The 25,004-nt window shown below is 26.0% G+C and overlaps 4 protein-coding genes and 1 pseudogene across 4 annotated transcripts; 3 read left to right on the top strand and 2 right to left on the bottom strand.

The window, feature by feature from the left end:
• The first annotated feature begins 4,398 nt into the window (after nt 1-4,398).
• LOC145828736 (polyubiquitin-B-like) lies at nt 4,399-9,272 on the top strand. The gene is made up of 4 exons (XM_082936490.1): nt 4,399-4,600; nt 5,387-5,608; nt 7,939-8,169; nt 9,148-9,272. Exons 1-4 carry the CDS (start codon nt 4,399-4,401, stop codon nt 9,270-9,272), a joined length of 780 nt encoding a protein of 259 aa, XP_082792616.1.
• A 5,229-nt stretch (nt 9,273-14,501) lies between these two features.
• On the top strand, nt 14,502-14,813 carry LOC145828735 (histone H4-like). Its single transcript, XM_082936488.1, has one exon. The coding sequence runs from the start codon at nt 14,502-14,504 to the stop codon at nt 14,811-14,813; it is 312 nt and encodes a 103-aa protein (XP_082792614.1).
• Nucleotides 14,814-15,003: 190 nt separating this feature from the next.
• LOC145830050 (histone H3-like) lies at nt 15,004-15,414 on the top strand. The gene has a single exon (XM_082937943.1). The coding sequence runs from the start codon at nt 15,004-15,006 to the stop codon at nt 15,412-15,414; it is 411 nt and encodes a 136-aa protein (XP_082794069.1).
• A 4,802-nt stretch (nt 15,415-20,216) lies between these two features.
• Nucleotides 20,217-20,591, bottom strand: LOC145830243 (histone H2A-like). The gene has a single exon (XM_082938175.1). It carries the CDS (start codon nt 20,589-20,591, stop codon nt 20,217-20,219), a length of 375 nt encoding a protein of 124 aa, XP_082794301.1.
• A 396-nt stretch (nt 20,592-20,987) lies between these two features.
• Nucleotides 20,988-21,344, bottom strand: LOC145828734 (histone H2B 7-like; annotated as a pseudogene).
• Between the last annotated feature and the right edge of the window lie 3,660 nt (nt 21,345-25,004).

Below are 25,004 nucleotides of genomic sequence, written 5' to 3'. Positions count from 1 at the left end.
GATAATACTTCCTAAAAACAAAACGAAATTACAGTTGAGGCCAGGGGGTTACATCCATGTAAGGTACGCACTAAATTTTTAAAACATATATGTTTTTTATTTATAGGGTAACTTTAAGAAGTACGCACAAATTTGAAATTTTTTTTATCTATTATATTCAAAGAGTATCTTTAAGAAGTACGCATCCGTGTAAGGTTAGGATAAGTTTAAGGTCATGGAGGGTATAACACTTTTTTCACAATGTGATCTTGTTTTGTATAGTTTTTAATAAGCTACAAGATTTTTTTTACAGATTTTAAAAATTCAAAATAACTTTTGAGATATAGCCGGTCAAAGTCAAATAGGTTCCATATGGGAGGCACAACTAAAACAGCAAATAACTAGAAATCACTTAAATATCTCCAAGAATTTTTGAGATTACTATTATAATTTTTTAGAAAATGTTCCTTTCAATATTTAAAAATTCTGTCGCAAGGAATTATTAAAATTTTTTTTTTTAATATGTAAAAATAAACAATTTTTTTTTTTTTAAATTTTTATTTTTCTAAATTTTGTTGCAGAAGACTTTTCTAAACATTGCAAGGAAAATTTCCTAAAAAAATGAGGTAGTTATCTCAAAAAACCTAGGAGAAGATATATTCTTAGTGATTTCTAGTTATTTGTTGTTTTAGTTGTGCCTCCCATAAGGAACCTATTGTTGCCTCCGACTTTGACCGGCTATATCTAAAAATTTATTTTGAATTTTTAGAATCTGTAAATAGCATCTTGTAGCTCAGTAAAAACTATATAAAATAAGATCTCATTGTAAAATAAGTGTTTTAACCCCCCTATGCCCTTAAACTTATCCTAACCTTACATGGATGTGTATTTCTTAATGATACTATATGAATGTAATAGATAAATAATAACAGACTTTTTATTTATTTTTTTGTAATTATTGTACTTACTTAGATAGTTACATAGATAAATAAAATTATGTAAGTGGTGAGCTTTGAACCCTAAAACAGATGTTTCATATTAAAGATAAGCCGCTTTAACCGCTCGTTCATGTGGAATAGCTGCAAATTTTGCGTTTATAAATGAAAAATTTAACAATTTTTCAAAATTTTTTGCATTGAAATTTATTCATTACTGTTAATTTAATGAAAATATGATAACATAATTAATTATGTACCTATTTTGGTAACATAACAATCCAACTAAATCAATATTTGAATTAATTTAATTCTTATATTTAATCAAGTATAACTCTTGCTATTTACAAAATGCAGAACAAAAAAAATTATACGTAATACTCACAACAAGGTAATACAATAAAACAAACAAGATAGTTGACTTATTTAACTAAATAAAAGTAATAGTCACTTAAATTTAAACTGTTATGCCTAAGTATAAGCTTAATGTATTAACCTACAATTAATAAACTTTTTAAAATCCTACGCCTACCCCTTACACTCATTTTATGTCTAATTTATATGGATCTCATAAAATATACTCCTTTACAAAACTAATTCTTATTTAATTTTAGAGTTTTGTTTTTCAGTAGTTTTTAAACCTTTTCAACTATAGTTTTGTGTTTATTTTCGCCAAAAAGAATTATTTATTGGAAATTTATATTAAAAACTTGCTTAAATAATTTTTTTTTGCTATTTTTTGTTTATATGTGATAAAAACCTCGACTTAAGATGTTTTATAAGCGTTTTGTGTTATTTTTTACTAAAAATTTTGTTTTCTTTGAGTGTTTTCCATGAAAAATGCTTAAATAAAGATGAAACATATTTATTAAAAGTACAAACAATTAATAAAATTCATTACTAAACGGGTTATCAACCAATGAGAATTTAAAATAAAGTTTTTGAATGTACGAATGTTCACTTTGATTTGATTCCTTTGGTAAGCCTGTTTTAACCATATATTTATTATTCTGTCATTTATGTATTAAGGGTTATAGGTAGAATTCAAAATATTTTTAATATAATTTCTTGTCTCTTAAAACGATTTTATTTATTTTTCTATTAACTTCTCATCAAACCATCTATTAATAATATTTTTAAATTTACATACAAAAAATTGATCTATATATGACATTTAAACGACGTTTTATTGTTTACTAAATATACAAAATATACTAAATACCATTGTTTTTGTGGAAACTGATTAGGTTATAACGTTTATAGGTTTTCTTATTACTTTTCTGAGTTTTATCAAAAAAAATAATCACTATTGATTTTTTTTTTTTTTTACCAAAAGTACGTTTCTTTTAATTTTTTTTTTAATTTACGTAAGTTTGGTTTTTATAAGTAAAAACACTAAATAAATTATTAAAAACTAATTGTTTAATGTTATATTACTTAAATTAGTTATTTTTCAAGTTAACTTAATATATTTAAGTTTAAAACAATATAGTTTTTTTAGATTTTTTATTAACAATGTGTTTGCTTTTTTAATGTTATCGCATCATTTTGTCCCTGGTTTCGTATTGATTTTGAAAAATTTAAAAAAAATTTATGCTCTTTAGCGCCACAAGTTTTGAACAAATCAGCGACGCATAGGTGGAATATTCAGCAGGCAACTCTGAACAGTTTTAGTAAACATTGTAAAATTCAGATAACATTTGTCTTGAAACTTAAAAAAAAAATTTTATTGTTCTATAATCTATACAGTTATTTTGGATTTTTTTCAAAACTGGTAATATCTCAAAAGTTAATTGAGACTTTGTTGTTCTATAAAAAGTATCTTATAGTATATATTCTAAACTTTAAAATACGAACTAGTGTAATTTTTTGTAAAAAAATTATATATTTTTTAGTTTAAGAAGTTTGATAACTTTTTCAGCATTTTTTTAAAACATAATTTTTCAATTTTTATCTAACTATTTTGAATATCTTATTTTAATTTGTTTGTATTTAGTAAAGGAAGGTTAACTTATATTGAAATTTACATAATACTTAGCAAATATGCATATTAATGTTGAAAAGTTTTAAACTTTTTGTTGATCAATGTGATACAAATGCAATTTTAAAAGCTAAAATTCAAGACCAAGAAGGTTAGTTATTTTACTAAATTTTTACCGAAATAAGTTAATAAAAATAACTTTAGAACTACTAACTAGCTTTATGTGTTTTGAAAAATTAGAATTTTGTAGGTAACTAATGAAGATAACCTTAAATTAATACAAATTTAGTCTTACATCAAAAAGATTTTTAATTATTTATTTACAACTGTTTTAAAGAGCAAATAAAATATGATTCTTAATTTTTATTCAAATATGTAATTAACAATTAAAATTCTTTAGAGTATTAATATTTGTATCTTAAATTAGAATTGATTTAGCTATAGATAGTTTTTTATGAAAATTCAGATTTAAAATTAAATAATTTTTGTTTTAAAAATATTTTTCAATGATTACCAACTTTTCTGTAGTTTAAAATATTCATGAATATTTATTAACTACATATTTAGCTTGTTTTGAAAGCATACTACTATTTTGTTTTTACAAACATACTACATACTTGAAAAATTTAGACTTTAATTTCGTTTATAAAATCATCTAGATAATATGATTTTGGTTTATTTTATAGCTGAATTTTCGAAAGCACCTTGTTTTTAAACAACAAATTTTTGTCAAGTTCTTAGTAAATGTTAAAAATATCAGTTAATAAATGAATTTGATCATACAAAAACACTTTACTTATATAAAAAATACATCAACTGTTGTTTTTTTCTTTAGTGTCAAATACTAATATTTGTAGAACTTAAACTGTAATTTCCATTTTAATCTTTTTTTTATGTTTTTCAATTAACTTATACATCTCAATTTGTCTAAACCAGGGTTTCCCAAACAATTTTTCATAAGGCCCCTATGAAATAAAAAATATATGACCCCTTCAACAATAATTCTAAAAAAAAAAGCTTTAAAAAAGATTAACATTCTTTTTTTTTCATCATCAACTCCTGAATATCTAGTTTAAGTTTCAAAATATAGCCTTGTTGCACCCCCTTTTACAGCTTATGGTCCCCTAAATTTCTGAAACTTTCTCTTTTCTAATGATGTTTAGTGTAATTTTAAAAATTACCTTTAAATACTTCTAAGACAGTTTTTTTTTTTGCTTTCATTATCAAGTACAGAATATCTAATGTAAGCTTTAAATTATGGCGCCTAAACTTTTGAAATGGTCCCCAAACAAGCCATATGGCAAACTCTGGGAAACCCTGGCCTAAAGTATATGAATTGAATTAACTAGGCCTTTTAAGTAAAAACTTAGTAAAAATAATTTTACACTAAAAGTTTCATTAAATATTTTATCAATAAAAAAAACTTATATTGCTTTTATTTGAAAAAAAAAACTTGTAGATCAAAAAAAACTCCTGGAATAATTCACAGGTGATCCTATCGACATGCAACGTTTGATGTTTGACGGAAAACAATTAGAAGACGGTGGGACTTTGTGCGACTACAACATCCAACCTGGATCAACTGTTAAACTTGTATTGAGGATGCAGCTAAATGTGAAAAGATTGAACTGTACAACATTCACAATTGAAGTTGACCCCCAAGACACATGCTCAGTTGTCAAAGCAAGAATTCAAGATGACCAAGGTATCATTGCAGTTTGTTTTATTTCGTTAAATAAATTTCTAAGAATATGTTATTTATTTATACAGCTTGTGGCTTTTAAAAAATCCTGTACTCTGTAAAAAAAATAATGGTTTAAACAAATTTATTTTCCACATATATCTTGATGAAATGCAGACCAAAATAAGACTTAGTTTACTTAAATAAAAACGTTAGCTTGACTAAATATGAAAATTTCAATATTTTATTCTCTTGGTTTTTTTATAAAGTGAGATACTTATTTCATTTGAATTAATGGTATATCATATATTTTGGTAAAGATTTATAGCTTTGTCTTATAACTCCTTTTTTAATGGTAAATCTACTATTTATGATTTTTAAATGAAGAAACTAAAATTTTACAACTGTTTATATTCTGTGCTGTTTTGATTAAAAATTACAAACTTTGTCAACCTAAATCAGATTGTATATAGTAGAAAAGTTTTGAAATAACTTAAAGATAACTAGAATGTAAGAATTGTGACATTATAATATTTCATTTCATCCAGTTTATTTTTATAAGTATCTTTAAATTTTATTTATAATTGTGATGGTATAGTTTGTATGAAGAACTTCAAAATTTTATCCAAAACCAAGACAGCAGTATAAACGAAAAAAAAAAAATTTAATATAGTTGAGACCCTAATTTATTAAACAAAAATAATATTCAAACAAATGTTGTAAATTTAAGAACTTATAATTTTCATTTTATTTTTTTAAACTAAGCTTCATATTTTTTTCTACTCAAAACTACTTGTTACTATATGTCAGGTTTGCCGTTTGAAAGGCAAATTTTGAAATTTGAAAACGTGAAGTTAGAAGACGGAAAAACGTTGATGGATTACAAAATCATTGAAAAATCAACTGTTGGTTTGAGACTAGCTGGGGAAATGCAGGTTTTTGTGAGACTTCTGACTGGTCGTTATAAAGCTTTTGTTATTGAAGCTTCCGACAAAACTGAAAGTCTAAGGGATAAGATCAAAAAAAGTGAACGTTAGTATTATGTATTTTTGTATGTTATACTAGTAGTATAAATAAACTGAGTATCAATATGAGTTGATAGAGTCTTAAGAATATGTAGTTCGTAGAAGAGCTTAGAGTTATTTACTTTTACAATGTATTTTTGTGTAACGTATAGTAGACTAGTGGTTGCAGATAGTTAAAAAAACTATTTACTTCAAAAAGAATAATTTCAAAGTATTCTATGTAGTTTTTAAGTTCATTTTTATAGTTCTACTATAAACACAATCATACTAGTAAACGTTACAAATATACTTTGATTATAGGCATGGGGAGGGTACAACATTTTTTACAAAAATTTTTATTGATTTTATTTAAAAGCTTAGTGTATATACTACAAGAAACTTTTTATAGACCAAAAAAAAGAATGAACTTATAAGATACAACCATTTTTGTAAAAAAAAAATCAATAAAACTCTATGGAATCAAAAACTTTTAGGGCCGAATTTTTCAAAACTTAAAAAAATTCACTAAAATTCTGTCTTCTCCTTCACTTTTTAAGCCATTTTCTTCAAGTTTTAAGGAAATGTTCGTTTTGATATTACAAACAACATGTAAAGCGCAGATTAAAAAGTAATAATCAAATAAAACCATTTGATAGTTTTTTTTTATTTTAAGAAAAAAAAAATGTTTTCTTAAAGATGTATAACATATATTAAAGTTTTACGAAATTGCTCAGAAACTCAAGGAGGTTTGAAATATCCTACCATAAAGAACATGTTGTACTGTCTAACTCTGATCGCTTATATCTCAAAAGTTACTTTTCATTTCAAAAAACGGTGATAAGTAACTGGTAGATTTCATAATTTTATAGAAAACAAAATTAAATTTAAAAAAATGTTGTACCTTAACCCCTACGCCTTTAATGAGAAAGAAAGTTTCTAGTAACTGCAGGGTTGCCACACACTCAGGGAAACTCAGGGAATTTAAAAGTTATAGAAAATCTCAGGGAAACCTAGGGAGACTCAGGGAAACTCAGGGCAGTTTTGTTTTTTTCTAAAAATTTCAGGGAAATTTTAAGATATTTAAAAAATCTCTAGGAAAATTTTTCTAGATCTAGAATGAGATATAGTTTATCCAGTTTCAATATTTTGTTCAAAAAAGTTATTTTTTTTTTTTTTTAAATGCTTATTTACAAAATTTTTAGCCTTGCGGCTAGTTCTTCAATATTCTTAGAATTAACATTGTAATTTTTTATTAAATAATATAAATTTTGTGTTTTTGAAAAAAAATCAGGGAAACTTAGGGAAGTTTAAGGTTACTCAGGGAAGATTTTTTGACTAAAAGAGTGGCAACCCTGTAATTGTTTATGTTGTTGAGGAAGTAGTTTTTATGATTATTAACTTGAATGAACTACGTTTCACTTAATTAGAAAGATATTGTACCAAATTATTATAATTGGGTTGGCAACATACTTTTTAATGAATAAATAATCAGATAAAATGAATAAAACTGGATTTATTGTTTTTAAAACAGTATTTGGTTAGTATTTTTTTTTTTTAATTATTTAAGGAGATAGGTAAGTTGAGGTTTAAAAAGTATTTCTTTCTTTTAAGTTTGAATTAACCAATTAAGTTGAATCTACTCTGAATTTTTGGATAATTATAATTCAAAAATCAGAACTGAGTAAATGCACAAAAGTAAACACATTTATAGTAATTGTTTAACCATTTTTCTTAAAGTTAGAAAAGAGTTTCTTAAAACTTAAATAAAATAATTGTAACCTAAACTTTTTAAATTTTTTTTTAGGTATTTTAAGTTAGAAGAGTTTTGAAGATTATATAGCTTTAAATCCTAAAATGAAATGAGCAAATTATTATTTTTTGCAAGTTTTTTTAATTCGCATAATTTAAGGTAACTTTTCAACTTTAAAACTTAAAAAAAGGGTTAGATTTAAATTTAAGTAACTTTTCGAAAAGTACTTAAAACGAAAAAAATAAAGTTTTGAAAAAAAATAATTCAATTCTAACCATTTATATATGTTGTTTATAATTTATAATACTTTTGAATGTTGTATAACATTGCATTATTACTTTTGTAATGTGAATACTGCAAAAATTAATAATAAAGTGACATTTTAAATTTTAGGCTGCATTTTATAATTGTACTGTTGAACAGAGAAACCAGAACTTTTAAACTCTCACATGTATAATTATATGTTAAATACATGTGGCTGTTAGCTAACTTGTTTTAAATGGGCTGTTCAAACTGCAAAAAAATATTATCATATTTAAAAGCTCAAAGAAATCATAAATCAAACAGTGAAACAGCTATGTTAAAACAACTTCTTTTTTAATCTTTAGGTATCCCTAAAATGCGACAGCGTCTTAGAGGTCGTTCAAGACGTTTCGAAGACGAAAGGAAGTTTTCAGACTACAACATCAAAGATGGGGATACTATTCATCTAACATGTCACTTAACAGGTTTTATTGACAGGATGCTCATTAAAACGTGGAAGGGAAAACCGTTAAGAGTTGAATGGTTTCCAGATGACTCAATTGAAGATATAAAAATAAGAATTCATGATAAAGAAGGTATAAAAATATTTTATTAGCAACTTAAAACATTTTGCGCAAAAAAGGGCAAACTTTTTAGCCGTTGAAATTTTCAGAAAAAGTATGATTTGGGTGAAACTTATTACTGGGTTGCCATGAATCATGTTTAGTCAGTTTTTTAGGGTAAAAATGACCAAATGTCAGTATTTTCAGACCAAAATCGCAAACAGCCAGATATTTGGTCAAATTAATAAAATGTCAGGTTTTATCAGTTTAAATTTGCGAATTTTCTTAATTTCTTAAACTTCAAATTTTAAAATATCAATAAAAAAATAAATTAAACTCAGACTAAAATTGCAAAACTTTTCTAGAAGTTCTCATTAGTGATACTTATAGATTATTTTAAAAGAGGTACGTGTATCTAACAGTGAAAAAAAGTTTATCTTTTTCAGTGCAAAAAAGTTTATAGTTAACAGGGTTGCCACAAAACCTGTAATCCTGGAAAAACTTGGAATCTGACAATTTAGGCTAAAAAAAATTGAAATTTGAGAAACTAAAATAAATGGAAAACCCTGGAATTTTGAACAAAAATCACTATATAAACCTAGAATTTCAAACAATTTTTACATTTTAAGTAGTAGAATTTTAATTTGATACAAAAATCTACCATTTACATTAAAAAATGTTCATCATCAAAATTTATTTTATTAAAAAACACATTTAAAATTGTTTTACAGTATCTTATCAATGTTGTTATACTATCTAACAGTTTTTTTAACCTCAAAATTTATTTTAAATTAAAAATAGACTGAAAAACCTGTACTTGAAAAAAAGGAGGAAAGTATGAAAATCTAGATAAAATTTTCCAAAAACCATTTGCAACCCTGTAACAAAATAATTGAAATATTTTAATTTTGTTTGTAATTCTACATATAAAAGTTCTACATAATATAACGGTTTTAAATTAATTTTTTGTAGCAATTATATTAAGATGCTTTATAACTATTTAATTTTTAGGAATAGCAGTGGAACAACAGTGCTTGAAGTTGGGTCGTAGAAAGCTTGAAGACGAAAAAACTGTGGAGTCACACTCACAAAATCACACTCAAATCTATACTTCACTTGAGTTCAAGATAAAATAGATCTTTCTAGTGCTTTTGTTTTGAAGTATAGTGTGATATACATGTTAATAAATGTATAAAACAGTACAATTTTTATAAACTTCTAGTCAGTTTGTTTATTTTAAACATCTTAATTGGTAAATGTAATTGTATTACACCTCACAATCAAAGCTCCCACGACAAATAATAACAAACTAAACTGCATAAAGTTGAGATTGTAAACTCACATTGAAGCATTTTCATGTGTCTATTTTTCTAAAATGATATATAAGCAAAAAAAATAACTTGTTTTGATACTGTTTAAAAATAGAACATATTAGCAATACCTCAATACTTACAACAAGAGATAAATTAAATCAAATTCCTTATTTATTTGATTTTTACGAGTAGCCGTGACATCATAGAGGAACATACTGGCTATTATTAAGTATTAAGCATATTTTTAAAAAGACTTTTTGCAAACTAACAATATTTTTAATTTATAAAGTATAATTCAAATTTTAACATAAAAATAAATTTAAAAGATATCTTAAACATTGAAAAAGTCTAAAAAATTTGTTCAATTTCGTTTATAGATGCTCACTATACCAACTTTAGCAGACCAATATTTTTAAATTATGTAAAGTTATTATTAGTTCCACGAAAAAAACAATCAAGTTTCCTTCTATTTGAAAATATTTTGTTAATGGTATTTGTTTAATATATTATTAAATTTAATTATTTTATAGATAAATAACAAAATTAAAATAACTGTTCAAAATATAGGTTTAACCGTTTGCTAATAAAAGATCCTAGTGAAGTAACTTCACTGGAATATAAATAAAAACAAATTGTACAGTAATCTTCTTTTATATTGCACCAACATATGTTTCTGTTTGTTAACGTATCAACACAAATCAACTGTTGAACTTCAACTAGTTGAACGTTAACACACAGAAACATATGTTGGTGCAATATAAAGGAAGATTACTGTACAAAATTAAAATATAAAGTTTTGTCATACTTGGCATAAACAGGTAGTATATCTAATAAAAAAGTTCTTTATATAAAACATGTAATATTTATAGAATATATACTTTTTTAATGAAATGGTAACTATTATTAGTTTTGATGATTTTTTTTTTTTTGAAAATATGCGATTTGTTAAAACAGACCTATTTAAGTTCAAAACCAGACTCTCGAGTCCGTACAAGTCCGTCATAATGCCTGGACGCATAACCTGTAAAACTTTAATGTTTAGTTTATAACCTTAACTTTAAAAAAATAAAAAGTTCAAAACCAGACTCTAATTAAGGTGTAGCTTTTAATATAACTTATAGTGTGTTCATGTATATATATATATATAGAATTAAGTTATTTAACTTAATAAATTAAATTTTTCACACTGAGCCCACCTTGAGGGCTTTATTATTAAAAAGGTTTATTTAAAGATGCAAAACTCAAAGGACTCGAGTCCTTTGAGTTTTGCATCTTTAAATAAACCTTTATATATATATATATATATAACAAGGTTATTATTCAAACTTAAACACCTTCTACAGAGACCACTTGTTGGGCTTTTAAAAATTTATTGGAAAAGTACGAATTTAAAAATACTGGTACATATGTTTCATAAAGCTTTAACCATCAGCCAGTTTAATTTAAAATTAAAACCACTTTACTAAACATAGATGCAAAAGTTATGCAAAAAAACAAAAAACAGTATGACGTAGTATTGTGCATTAAAAAAATTCAGTACAAAAATCGATCTTCTATCTAACTAATCAAACAACTAAAATTTACAAAGATAACAGTTAAATGACTATAAAATACTTCAAAATTTATTGCATTTTAAGAGGAGCTTTTTCATATGTCTACAAATGATATGGATTCACTCCTTTTATTTAAACAACCCTCTTTTTTTAAAGCATACGTAACTGCTGTTGATTCTTGAGCACAGCCTACAAACAGGGTTATTACCATCTGCTATTGGCTGCGCTCTTTTTATCACCTCCCAAGTTAATTAAAAATCAATGTTTTTGTGCTTTGGGCCGCAAACATACTTCGAAAGCTTAGTCTCATTTCCGTATACACTATCTTTAAAATATTTTTTATGATTAGCATACCGAAATCTGAACTGAGTGGAGCATAAGCCGATGTAGAACTTTGTTTCAAGGTCAGGGTTAACTGTTGCCTTATAAATAATGTTCTCTGAACGGCAATTGCCCCCTTTCATACCATATTTATAGCCACCAGCGCAATTACACTGATTTTTGATTGAATTATCATTATTGAAAATTAATTTTTGTAATGCACAATATTACGTCATATTATTTTTTGTTTTTTTGCATAACTTTTGCATCTATGTTTAGTAAAGTGCTTTTTATTTAAATTAATTTGGCTGATGATTAACGCTTTGTGAAACATTAAAGCCTTATTAAACATATGTACCAGTATTTTTAAAATCGTACTTTTCCAATAAATTATATATATATATATAATTATATATATATAATTATATATATTAACTACAGCTGATGATTTTAAACAATTTCATGTGTTCTGTTCTTTTTTAATTCGAATTTTCGCAATAAATTATATAAAAATATGTTATTTTTCAATTTTATTGTCAATACGATGGTCCCAGGCATCAAAACTTAGGCCACCTAAACTGAAAGACACATAAAGAAGAGATGAAAAAAAAGTAACACAAAAAGTTCATTTTATTAAAAAAAATAATAATATGTTTATGTATGTGTCCAGCACTTATTTTATTAAGTATTCTTATTTAAAAATGATTTTTTAATATAACTCCTCTCTCGAGTCCGTACAAGTCCGTCATAATGCCTGGACGCATAACCTGTAAAACTTTAATGTTTAGTTTATAACCTTAACTTTAAAAAAATAAAAAGTTCAAAACCAGACTCTAATTAAGGTGTAGCTTTTAATATAACTTATAGTGTGTTCATGTATATATATATATATAGAATTAAGTTATTTAACTTAATAAATTAAATTTTTCACACTGAGCCCACCTTGAGGGCTTTATTATTAAAAAGGTTTATTTAAAGATGCAAAACTCAAAGGACTCGAGTCCTTTGAGTTTTGCATCTTTAAATAAACCTTTATATATATATATATATATAACAAGGTTATTATTCAAACTTAAACACCTTCTACAGAGACCACTTGTTGGGCTTTTAAAAATTTATTGGAAAAGTACGAATTTAAAAATACTGGTACATATGTTTCATAAAGCTTTAACCATCAGCCAGTTTAATTTAAAATTAAAACCACTTTACTAAACATAGATGCAAAAGTTATGCAAAAAAACAAAAAACAGTATGACGTAGTATTGTGCATTAAAAAAATTCAGTACAAAAATCGATCTTCTATCTAACTAATCAAACAACTAAAATTTACAAAGATAACAGTTAAATGACTATAAAATACTTCAAAATTTATTGCATTTTAAGAGGAGCTTTTTCATATGTCTACAAATGATATGGATTCACTCCTTTTATTTAAACAACCCTCTTTTTTTAAAGCATACGTAACTGCTGTTGATTCTTGAGCACAGCCTACAAACAGGGTTATTACCATCTGCTATTGGCTGCGCTCTTTTTATCACCTCCCAAGTTAATTAAAAATCAATGTTTTTGTGCTTTGGGCCGCAAACATACTTCGAAAGCTTAGTCTCATTTCCGTATACACTATCTTTAAAATATTTTTTATGATTAGCATACCGAAATCTGAACTGAGTGGAGCATAAGCCGATGTAGAACTTTGTTTCAAGGTCAGGGTTAACTGTTGCCTTATAAATAATGTTCTCTGAACGGCAATTGCCCCCTTTCATACCATATTTATAGCCACCAGCGCAATTACACTGATTTTTGATTGAATTATCATTATTGAAAATTAATTTTTGTAATGCACAATATTACGTCATATTATTTTTTGTTTTTTTGCATAACTTTTGCATCTATGTTTAGTAAAGTGCTTTTTATTTAAATTAATTTGGCTGATGATTAACGCTTTGTGAAACATTAAAGCCTTATTAAACATATGTACCAGTATTTTTAAAATCGTACTTTTCCAATAAATTATATATATATATATAATTATATATATATAATTATATATATTAACTACAGCTGATGATTTTAAACAATTTCATGTGTTCTGTTCTTTTTTAATTCGAATTTTCGCAATAAATTATATAAAAATATGTTATTTTTCAATTTTATTGTCAATACGATGGTCCCAGGCATCAAAACTTAGGCCACCTAAACTGAAAGACACATAAAGAAGAGATGAAAAAAAAGTAACACAAAAAGTTCATTTTATTAAAAAAAATAATAATATGTTTATGTATGTGTCCAGCACTTATTTTATTAAGTATTCTTATTTAAAAATGATTTTATTTAAACTAAATGCGTCAATTAATAAATTTTTAAACAATATACAGCAGTTTTTGTGAGATAAATGTTTTACTGGTGTTACACCGTTTTGTCAGTATTTTGATAAAAAAACATAACATATATCAAAGCGTACACATATATAATGACAAATTTATAAGCGTTATTACCCTATTTTTTTTTAATCAATTTTAAAGTCTACATATTAGAATCGCATAAACTTTCTAAATTGTTTTAAACAAACTACCTGTTTAAAAAATAATTTAGGTTTAAAACATATCAACACAAAACATAAAAAAAAATGATTGGTATAAAACGCGGCAGTACTCATTTTGATATTGAAAAATGTGAAACTAAAATGTTAAAGTGGTTGTCAATATTTTGTTGACTTCTATTAAAAATGAGTTTGAAGTTCAACTCTGATGTGCCTATTTTAAAACTGATTAGTTTGATAAAGTAAGAGTGACTACAAATTTGTTTTTTAGTTGTAATTCATATATATACATACAACATTTTGATTAAAATTAAAACTGTCATGCTTGTTTTCATTCTTTTATCATTTTTCATCCACGGTTGAAACTACATATTTAGAAGATATTATGGAAACATTTTTAAATAAAAAATGTAAATTACTCTTATTTTTAACCGAAAGGATCATCGTTCACCCGATAACAAAAAGTTTTTAGTTCACCAGGTACAAGGATTAAACGTTTTGAGTATCTTTTGTCGTTCAATAAAATATAAAATTTCTATTTATGTAAAAAACAAACTCTGTTTAGTTATTGGATTTTTTTTATACTCAAAAAATAATTTTATATTGTAAAAACAAGGGTAAAAAGGTACAAAAAAAATCATGTCTGGTCGTGGTAGAGGAGGAAAAGGTCTAGGAAAGGGAGGTGCCAAACGCCATCGCAAAGTTCTTCGTGACAACATCCAGGGTATCACCAAGCCCGCCATTCGCCGATTGGCTCGTCGAGGCGGTGTCAAGCGTATTTCAGGCTTGATCTACGAAGAAACTCGTGGTGTGCTGAAAGTATTTTTGGAAAATGTTGTTCGTGATGCAGTCACTTACACCGAGCATGCCAAGCGTAAGACTGTCACTGCTTTGGATGTTGTGTACGCATTGAAGCGTCAAGGACGTACTCTGTACGGATTCGGAGGTTAAATAAATCAAGCACCTCGGCTCTTTTAAGAGCCACCTTAATTCTAATATACATAAGTACATAATTATTACGATTACATTTTTCAATACCGCTAGTAAAAAAAAAAGGTATTCTATCATAAATATATAAAGACATTACAAATGTATCAAGAAACATCTTTACATTAGATCATGCATCCTTACTCACTTCAACATGGCCCGCACAAAACAAACTGCCCGCAAATCTACCGGAGGAAAAGCTACCCGCAAGCAACTTGCCACCAAGGCTGCTCGCAAGAGTGCATTAAAAACCGGTAGTGTCAAGAAGGCTCATCGTTATCGCTTAAGTACCTTTGCTCTTCGTGAGATCCGTCGTTACCAAAAGTCCTTGGAGCTTTTGATCCGCAAACTGCCATTCCAACGTCTAATGCGTGAAATAGCTCAAGATTTCAAGACTGATTTGCGTTTCCAAAGCAGTGCAGTCATGGCACTTCAAGAAGCTGCTGAAGCTTACTTGGTCGGACTTTTCGAAGACACCAACTTGTGTGCCATCCACTCAAAGAGGGTAACCATCATGCCAAAAGACATCCAACTTGCCCGTCGCATCCGTGGTGAACGTGCTTAAATTGTTTTTTATGATTAGGCTCTTTTAAGAGCCACTTATTTAATGTCAAAATTGATATTAGTTCAGCGCTAAATTTTTATAAGTAAAACAAGTATAAATAAGTTTATCTATTTTAATACTTTTTGCAACACATTGATAAAATCCTACTAAAAAACATCAAAATAACAAGCTTTGATCAACATTTATACAGGTAAATATCAGAGTAAAAACTTTATTTTAAGTTTGTACTTTTTTTGTTGCTGAGGTTGCAAAAGTTGTTTTTTATTGAGTTATTAGTTAAATATATGTATGTTTTATTCATTGTTGTTGTAAATCAAAATAAGAAAATAAATAATTTTTAATAATTTTAAAGTAAATTGTGTTAAGCCTCTTTAAAAAATTTGAACTCACTTATTAATTAAACATTTAAGTTTTTAATTACCAGCATTTGAAAATTATAGTTTATGTTATATTTATAAGGAAAGAATTAAATGTAATATGCCAAAAAATTTAATTTTTCAAGTTGTTTATCAAGTGTGCAAAAATTTTAACAAGCCATACTGTGCAGTTTGAGCGGGAATTTTTCAAACGTAATATGCTCAATTTTTACTCTTTCAATTTTCTCACTCTTATTGACAACACTTGATAGTATTTAAGCGCAATTTTCAATTCAATAAGTCATTTTTCTGTGAACACAATTTTAAAGTTTTTACAAAAAAAAATAATACATATATTAAATAAAAGAATCTATCATCTTACAAAAATTTCATGCGTTTTTTTATTCTGAAGAAAATCTTACATTTTTCTAATTATAACTTAAAATTTAATGAAATAAACTTGTTATGACGAATTATTTATAACACACTGTAAAATTTTTTTTAGCCTTATGAAAATTGTAAAGTTTTAATTTTTGTTTTATTAATTATTATAGTCTATTGTGTTTTCGAGCAAGATATTTTGTTACGTTTAAATATATTTCATAGTTAGTGAAAACTAATCTATTACATTTTAGTTTGTTTTCTAATTGTATACAAACGTTTTCAAATTTAAGCTAGTAAAATGAAACATTCAATAAAAAATATTTATTTCAATATATAAGGTTATATAGACCTAAATCATAGCCGTACATTGCTTGTAGACAGATTCTGCAAGCTTAGAATGACAAAACTAAAGTTTAATAAGTTATAAAAAATAGACTAAAATAATATTGACAGCAGAAAGTGTTTTTACGTAGCAAACAATACTTAAGGTTGAGACTTTACAAACGCTTTCAAACAAAATTAAGCGGGAAATTTTAAGCTGACAAAATGCTCCTTTTTTACTCACTATTATCATCCACTATATTTTTGCTCAAGCGCATTGTAAAAAACTTCTCAATTGTTTGCATTGTTTTGTTATGATTTTTTTTAGTAATCGGAACTTCTATTAATGTTATTTTTTACCCATTGTACTTAAAGCTAAATACAAATGGTTGCACTTTAAGAAAAAAATGTTATGTAAAATACAAAATGATTACTTTTCACTCTTTATTATCTTTCAGCTTATGTTTTCTTTTGTGTTTTATTTTTTTTAATGCAAAAAAAAAAAAAATCATCTTAGCCATATTTTCGTTAAACAAATTACTGTATTATTACAAACTAAATAACTGCTTAGCAACTTAGAAATTTTGTCTTCTTTAATATTGTGCAGTCTAAAATGTGATTTCTAATTAAAATGCAATGTAACCAAATACTAGTAAGTAGTATCGTACGTTAAATATAAGGTAATAAAAAGTTAGCTTAAATATGAAATATCTTACAGTAGTATGAAAAACACATAAATCGTTAAACATTAAAGTTATTTAAATTTCAAAAAATAAAATTTAAACTTGGCTTATATATTAAAGAAGTTATATTTAGATGAAAGTTGTATTCTTCTTTCAGAGTAACTTACTGAAAAGTACTTATCGTTAAAGTATATTAGTTCCTCAAAATTACTGAAATATTAAGTTAAAATAAACTTTAAAAGTTGTTGTATAGTTTAATGGCTAGTTTCTACTTTTGTACAGTTCATACTCATAGCAATATATCAATAAATAATGAAGACTATTTATGGTAAAAAGTTAGAAACTTACGCAATCTTTATTCAAAAATCTTAAATACTAACATTATTACAAGCTTTTTAACTTCATATAGTTTTATGTAGATCTATATAACTTTACCTAGTTAGATAATTGGTAAATACATTTTTAATAACGTATGTTACCATGTAAAACTTTTTTTTGTGTTAAAAGTTAGCTCAAGTTGTATAAAAACATTTATTTAGGATTAAAACATTGTTTATTATTGCAAACCTTGTTGAGTATTGAAAACTTTGTATGGTTCAAAGCTAAAGTAAATTATATATACTTACCTGTATTTTAAGTTATTTTAGTTCAAGTTCTAACATTTGATAATTTGAATTAATTTTAAACTATAGTATAAAAATTTAACTGATTTATTTTATACGAAAAAAATTACTAATAAATAAAACTTATTAAGAAAAGTGTTACTTATAATATAACTAGTTTACTAGTTAAAATTCTAAATATGACTTCAATATTGTTTTTTTGAGGTTTATTTGTACTGATAATCTCTCAGAATGTAGCTTTGTTTGCAAAATAACTTTTTTTAAATATAAATTTTAGTATAAAATAAAATGTTTTGTTTTTGATCTGATAATTATTTTTCATCAAATTTATTTTGAGCTATAGCTTTTGTTCAAAGGACTTGAAAAAAAATTGCTTTAAAAAGTTACTTGTATACCAATAAATCGTTTAGCTGTATTTAAGTTTTTAACCTTAGAAATTGTTCCTCTTTAATTTGTTAGTTTAATGTGTAACAGAAAGTTTAAAGAAAAGTTTTTAGCACTAAAATTACGATTTTTTTCATTTTAGGAATTCATCAAAGTAAGTATTATTTAAGATTTATTTACCAAAAACGATAAAAAATTTAATTAATTGAACAAATTAATATCTATTTTTACTTTTTTACATTATTAAAAATTCATTATAACTTTACATACTTCAAACAAACACAGTATTTGGTTACATTGCAGTTTAAATCGAAATCATATTATAGACTGCACAATATTAAACAAGACAAAAGTTCCAAGTTGCTAAGCAGTTATTTAGTTTGTAATCAGCTTCGACCAAACCAAAGAAACGTTTCTGTAAATTTAATTTGTAATTATACAGCAATTTGTTTAAAACGAAAATGTGGCTAAGGTGAATATATTATGAATCTGCATTAAAAAAACATAAAACACAAAAGAAGACATAAAGCATTATTCTTATTTATTCTTGATTACTATGCTCACTTTTGTTTGAAGGTTTATGTTTAATCACACAAATAAAAGCTTACAGTTATCTTTGTATGAAAACATGTTTATGTATTTTTCAATCATTATACTATGCCGATGATGTTAACAAAGACTAACTTTTAAAAAACTATTAAGTTGTTCAAAATAATATAAAGTTAATTTTAAAAACTGGATTTATAAATGTTTCTTTAATAAAACATATTTTTAAGTAAAGAAATCGTTTTAGTAACAAAACTTCGTTTAAGTTCTAAATAAATTGTTTTTAAAAAATAATGAACGTTTGCGTAAAGTATACTGAAAGTAGTAATTTTTTTTTTTAATGTTTTTTTAAAACTTTATAAACTCATCTCATATAACTAGATTTTTACCAGTTCGTAGATTTAAAATCTGTGTTTTATCTTAAAAAAATATTTGTAAATTTATTCTCGAAGTATATACATACTTTACTGTTAACTTTGTTTTGTGAATTTGTTATAACCAATTTACCTTAACCGTATAAAAATCACAATATTCTTTTTTTTTTTCATTTTTGTAACATTTAAGTTTAGAAATAGCCGTAAAAAACTAATAAAATTATTAGACAATAAAACAGTTGTTAATGTATTTTACCGAATTTATATATTAAAGTACTATAAGTTTAATGCAAGCAGTGTATAAGTAGCATATAAAAGTAATTTTTAAAGTATCACGTTCTAATAAATTTACGTTTTAAGTATTTACAAGCTTTATTTTACTCAACAATTTTTTATTTGAGCAATGTGTCATACGTGTATAATACTAGCCATACTCTCACTATTTTTAATGTGATAAAGCAAGAAACTAACTATGTGGAGGAAAGTTAAATTTAAGCGAGTGCGCCAAATTGAAGAACGTTAGATCAAAATAAAGTGAGATAAAAAAAAGAGTAAATTACGCTCAGTTAAGTAATTCATACTTTGCCGCTTAAAATGGCATTAACTGTTTTTCTTTACTATAATACACTTTTGGTAATTAAATCACATGAAACCATTCCAAAACTTTATAAGTCGCAACCGGTAGTTTTAAACTCTAAAAAAAAATAACCAAATACGCACTAGTATTAAAATAAAAAATCACTTGTTTTTCATATATTATGTGTAAAATTATGAAATTACTTAATAATTAGTTGGCATAAAAACTGATTTTTATTCTGAAAATATTTAAAGTTGCCTGAAACTTTACATAATTGTTACAACATGTGTAAACTGACTTCTGCTTGAGTGTTGAAATACAACAACTAACACGTTCTCTAATTTGTTTCTGTTAAAAAAAAAGTTTAAAACTAACCAGTTAATAAACTTAAAGTGTTCATTTAAAGTAAACAAAATCTCATACTAAAACTTTAGTTCTAATAATCATTAACTTCATTAAGAAATACTAGAAAACTTGTCTAAATTAAAAATTTAAAACACTTGAACTCTTTTAGGGTGGCCCTAAAAAGGACCTGCTTTTCGTTTCAAAGAAACTTAAGCTTTCTTTGCGGTCTTCTTTGGCAAGAGAACAGATTGGATGTTAGGCAACACACCTCCTTGAGCGATGGTAACTCCTCCCAACAGTTTGTTCAACTCTTCGTCATTGCGGATGGCAAGTTGAAGGTGACGGGGAATGATGCGAGACTTCTTGTTGTCACGAGCAGCATTTCCAGCCAACTCGAGAACTTCAGCGCTTAAGTATTCCAATACTGCAGCCAAGTAGACTGGTGCTCCGGCACCTACACGTTCGCTGTAGTTACCGTTTCTCAGCAGACGGTGAATACGACCGACTGGAAACTGAAGTCCAGCGCGTGATGAACGGCTCTTTGGCTTGGATTTTGACTTTGCTCCCTTTCCGCGTCCTGACATGATGAAATGATGTATAACAAAACTTCTAAAAATTAGCTATATGTACTAGTCGTTACGAACCTCGGCTAATGTAAATGTTTTAGCGCCCACTAACGGTCAAACTGTGATTTGGGAGCTTTTTGACATTCTTAATTAGCTTTTAGTTTTTCATACGGCTTCTAAAATAAATAAAACAATGCATGTTTTAACAAAATGTAAATAAGAAAGAATCTTAACATAAACTAAAAAGTAAGTTTTCAAAAAAAAATTTCTAGTCTAGGTTACATAAAAGCATTATGTACATTTATATAGGAAGCATAATATTGCTAAATATTTATTAAACCGTTTACAAACTTGATTTAAGTTGTTCAATACTTTTGGGTGGCTCTTAAAAGAGCCTGGTTTGAAATAAAACATTTATTTTGAGCTGGTGTACTTGGTGACTGCTTTGGTAACTTCAGAGACGGCGTGTTTAGCCAACTCACCGGGCAACAACAGACGAACAGCAGTTTGAATTTAGCGACTGCTGATGGTTGAACGCTTGTTGTAGTGAGCCAAGCGTGAGGCTTCAGCGGCAATGCGCTCGAAGATGTCATTGACGAAAGAGTTCATGATGCTCATGGCCTTGCTGGAAATTCCAGTGTCGGGGTGTACTTGCTTGAGCACTTTGTACACGTAGATGCTGAAGCTTTCCTTGCGGCGAGCCCTGCGCTTCTTCTTGCCGTCAGCTGGGACGTTCTTTACTGCCTTTTTGCTACCTTTAGATGCTGCCATGGTGATTGTTTATAACAGAGGGAAGTTTAGATATATATTGTACAGTTACGAACCTCGTCTAGAAAAAGTTAGCTACGCCCACTAGTGCTAAATAAATTTTGTACTCTCGTTTATATGTAGTTTTCTTTCGTTATTTAGATTGCAAAAAGTATAAAATTAACTTAGTTGAAATAAGTGTTGTAAAACTAAATAAAATCATCTACCATGTGACTAAAAATAAAGCAGTTTTATATATAAAAAGATTTATAACATCTTGAAAGTTAATAATTAACAAAAAAAATCAAAATTTCTGTACATAGAATATAATGTGATACCAATAATACTGTGTTTTTGGTAGAAGTCAAAATGCTATTTTAACCAATTTCAAAAAAATTTAAAATAATATTAACACAAATAAATAAATAGCTGAATTAGGTGGCTCTTAAAAGAGCCGAGTTGTTAGATTTATTTAACCTCCGAATCCGTACAGAGTACGTCCTTGACGCTTCAATGCATATACAACATCCAAAGCGGTGACTGTCTTACGCTTGGCATGCTCGGTATAAGTCACTGCATCACGAACAACATTTTCCAAGAATACTTTCAGCACTCCACGAGTTTCTTCGTAAATCAAGCCTGAAATACGCTTGACACCGCCTCGACGAAGCCAATCGGCGAGTGGCGGGCTTGGTGATACCCTGGATGTTGTCACGAAGAACTTTGCGATGGCGTTTGGCGCCTCCTTTTCCTAGTCCTTTTCCTCCTTTACCACGACCTGACATATTGATGATGAATAATGGGATTGTCGCATATGCGACGGATTTTATACATTGATGCGAGCGTTACGAACCGCGTAGAAACATAGACAAGCCATCTAGTGTTAAGATTTCTTTAAACGAGATAATTAAGAAAAAAATGTCTTGTAAATACAGCCGTTAAAAACACAATAAAGTTGGGAAAATAATGAGGACTACTCAAACTTTTAGAAATTTCTGCTCGAACTGTTTTGCAAGCATTTTATTCGTTTAATGCTTTTTAAGCTAAGTTTTAAATCTTATATGTTAATACCTTCAACTTATAAAAATTATTTTATTGTAGGTGCTTAACTTATTTCTACAATTGACTATCAATTTAACTGCTTTATATCAAACACATAATATCGAGTAAACTCTTTTTAAGCTAAACTATATTATGTACAAATGTAAATTTTGTGACTTATTAGAAATAGTTATGTAATTCTGGCTATAAACAATTGCAAAATATAAATTAATTTTAATACTTGTGTTAATAAAATTTATGTCATTAAGAATTTAAGTTTAGTTATTATTTTTATTCATATAGCATAAACAAGCCTTTTTTTAATTCAGACAATTAACTTAAATACAATATTATAAAATTTAAAAAAAACTTAAAAATATAAATTATGCATAAATATATCTACAAATTCTTATTAACTCTTTTGATCGATAAAAGTTCTTTTGAAAAATTGAATTTAAAATTTTTTGTAGAAAATTAAACTTTGAGTAATTGTAATAACAAAAAAAAATGTTTTTTCAATTTTACTACAAAAAAGGCTTGAGAAAGGACTACATTTATTTTATAAATATTGTTTATACATGATTTAAAGTATTTGAATGTTTGAATAATAGTATAAACAAGATTTAAAACTCTATTACTGTTAGATTTTAAAAACGCAAAAATAAATTATACTGTGTATTTTTTGAAGTTGAAAAAATTAAAAAAAAACTAAAAAAGACTGCTGTTTCAAAAACTTCTTTTTGAGAAGTTGACCACCTCAGTAACTATTTACCTATAAGTATTAATTTATTATTTTAATATCTTTATAAAATGACAGATTAATAGTATAAAGGTACTTTTATATATTTTGCAAAGAAAGTACTATAAAATAAAACTTCCTAAACATCTAAAAATACCCATTGTATGATTGTACAGCGTACAACTTCATACATAGAACTAGTTTAAATATTTAGTAATTGTACAAATCATTGATATGATCAATAAAAAAATGACAAGTTTAAATGTGTTATTTACAGATTTTTAAACTTGGTTAATCAAAAATGTCACTTAAGTTTTAGTTTATCGTTTTTTATTTACAACATATATATCATAATTTAAAATAAGTTTTAATTTTTTTTTTGTTGTTCAAATCATAGACTTTTTTAACTGTTTCAATCATGTTATTAAAAAAAAACAATATTTTACTTAATATGATAAAACGCTGATAAAATTCAAATTAAAAAAACTTGAGCATATCTTTAGCTTCTTTGTAGAAGTTGAAACCTATCTTTTAAGTATTTTAATGTTTCTAAGAGGACAATTTATTTGTTTTATAAAAAAAAGTTAAACTTTTTAGGTCTTTAAATATTTGTACTTTAATTTTTTTTTAATTTTAGGCTTAGGCTCTAATGTTGTTTGTATGCTATTAGAAAATGTTGGAGTACATTTTAAATATATTTTTTTTAAGTGCATGCGTTATCTAGTTAATTTTCGTTAATATTTTTTCTTTTTTCTTTGTTGTCGCTTGTTTTGTTAATTTAAGTTTTAAAACTTTAAATTTTGAAAACTAGTTTTAAATTTTTAATTAAAATATAAACTGATTCTTTTTAGCTCTTAATAGATTATAAACTTACGATTTGTTGTACGACTCGATAACTGAAAGGTTTTTTCGTACACCAGGATCTTAGAATTTTTGAACGCTTTTCTTTTATCTTTCAATAAACAGTACTATTTATAAAGTACTCAAAAAGTAAGGTATATTTTAAAATTTAATTAACTCACATACTTTATTACCTTAGTATAAAAAAATATCTAATTTTGTCTTAATTGTATAATAAAGTATTTGTAAACAAATATATTCTGTATGTTATCTACATTTTCTTGCATCGATATCAAAATATATGTTAAAAGTGGAGATCGACAGACATGTAAGAGTGATAGGCAAAATTTATCAAAAAGTTTTTTTTGCTACACGAAAAGGCCTTACGCGGCCAGCTGTATTTTTGTAAAACTAAATTTAAATTTTTTTCATGTCATATATAAAAAAAGTTTGTATCGAATAAATTATAAAACAGGCTATCCGCAATTACAAGCTAAAAAGGATTTACTTTCAAACAAAGTTACTTTTTTATCTGCATGTATTTTTTTAATTAAAAACCAAAACCCAACTTTTCGACCTTACCGAACCTAAAGTATTTTTCCGTAAAAATATATTGTCATTAAAAATTTTGTAACCTATTTTATGGACTTATGATTTCCAAAACTTACTGTTTTTGTATATATCATTTCTACCACAAAAAGTAAAGCTAATTACTATTTACCAAACTAGTTCCTTAAGTATAAATTCAACGTTATGAAAACATTAAGATTTATTTAAAGTTTAATAACTTTTTTTTTAATATGGCAATTTCAAGCATTTAATTTATATATCGTTTTTTAAACATAAATTTTAATCGAATTATTACCGTTTTACATAACAATGATTAAAAAATTTATAATTCTCGAATTTTATGTGTAACAAACGGTCATAACTTTAATGAAATTAATAAAAACTTTAATTTTTTTTATTTTGAAATACACAAATGTAACGTACAACGTTTTGTTCGTAATATCAAAAATTTGAAGGTTATCTAAAATTTAAAACAGTTTCACCGACATTAAATA

Source organism: Thalia democratica, chromosome 2 (assembly GCF_965202585.1).
Source record: "Thalia democratica chromosome 2, ktThaDemo2.hap1.1, whole genome shotgun sequence".
NCBI lineage: Eukaryota > Metazoa > Chordata > Thaliacea > Salpida > Salpidae > Thalia > Thalia democratica.
The sequence above is the reverse complement of the archived record's forward strand: the minus strand, read 5'-3'. Positions and strand labels throughout refer to the sequence as shown.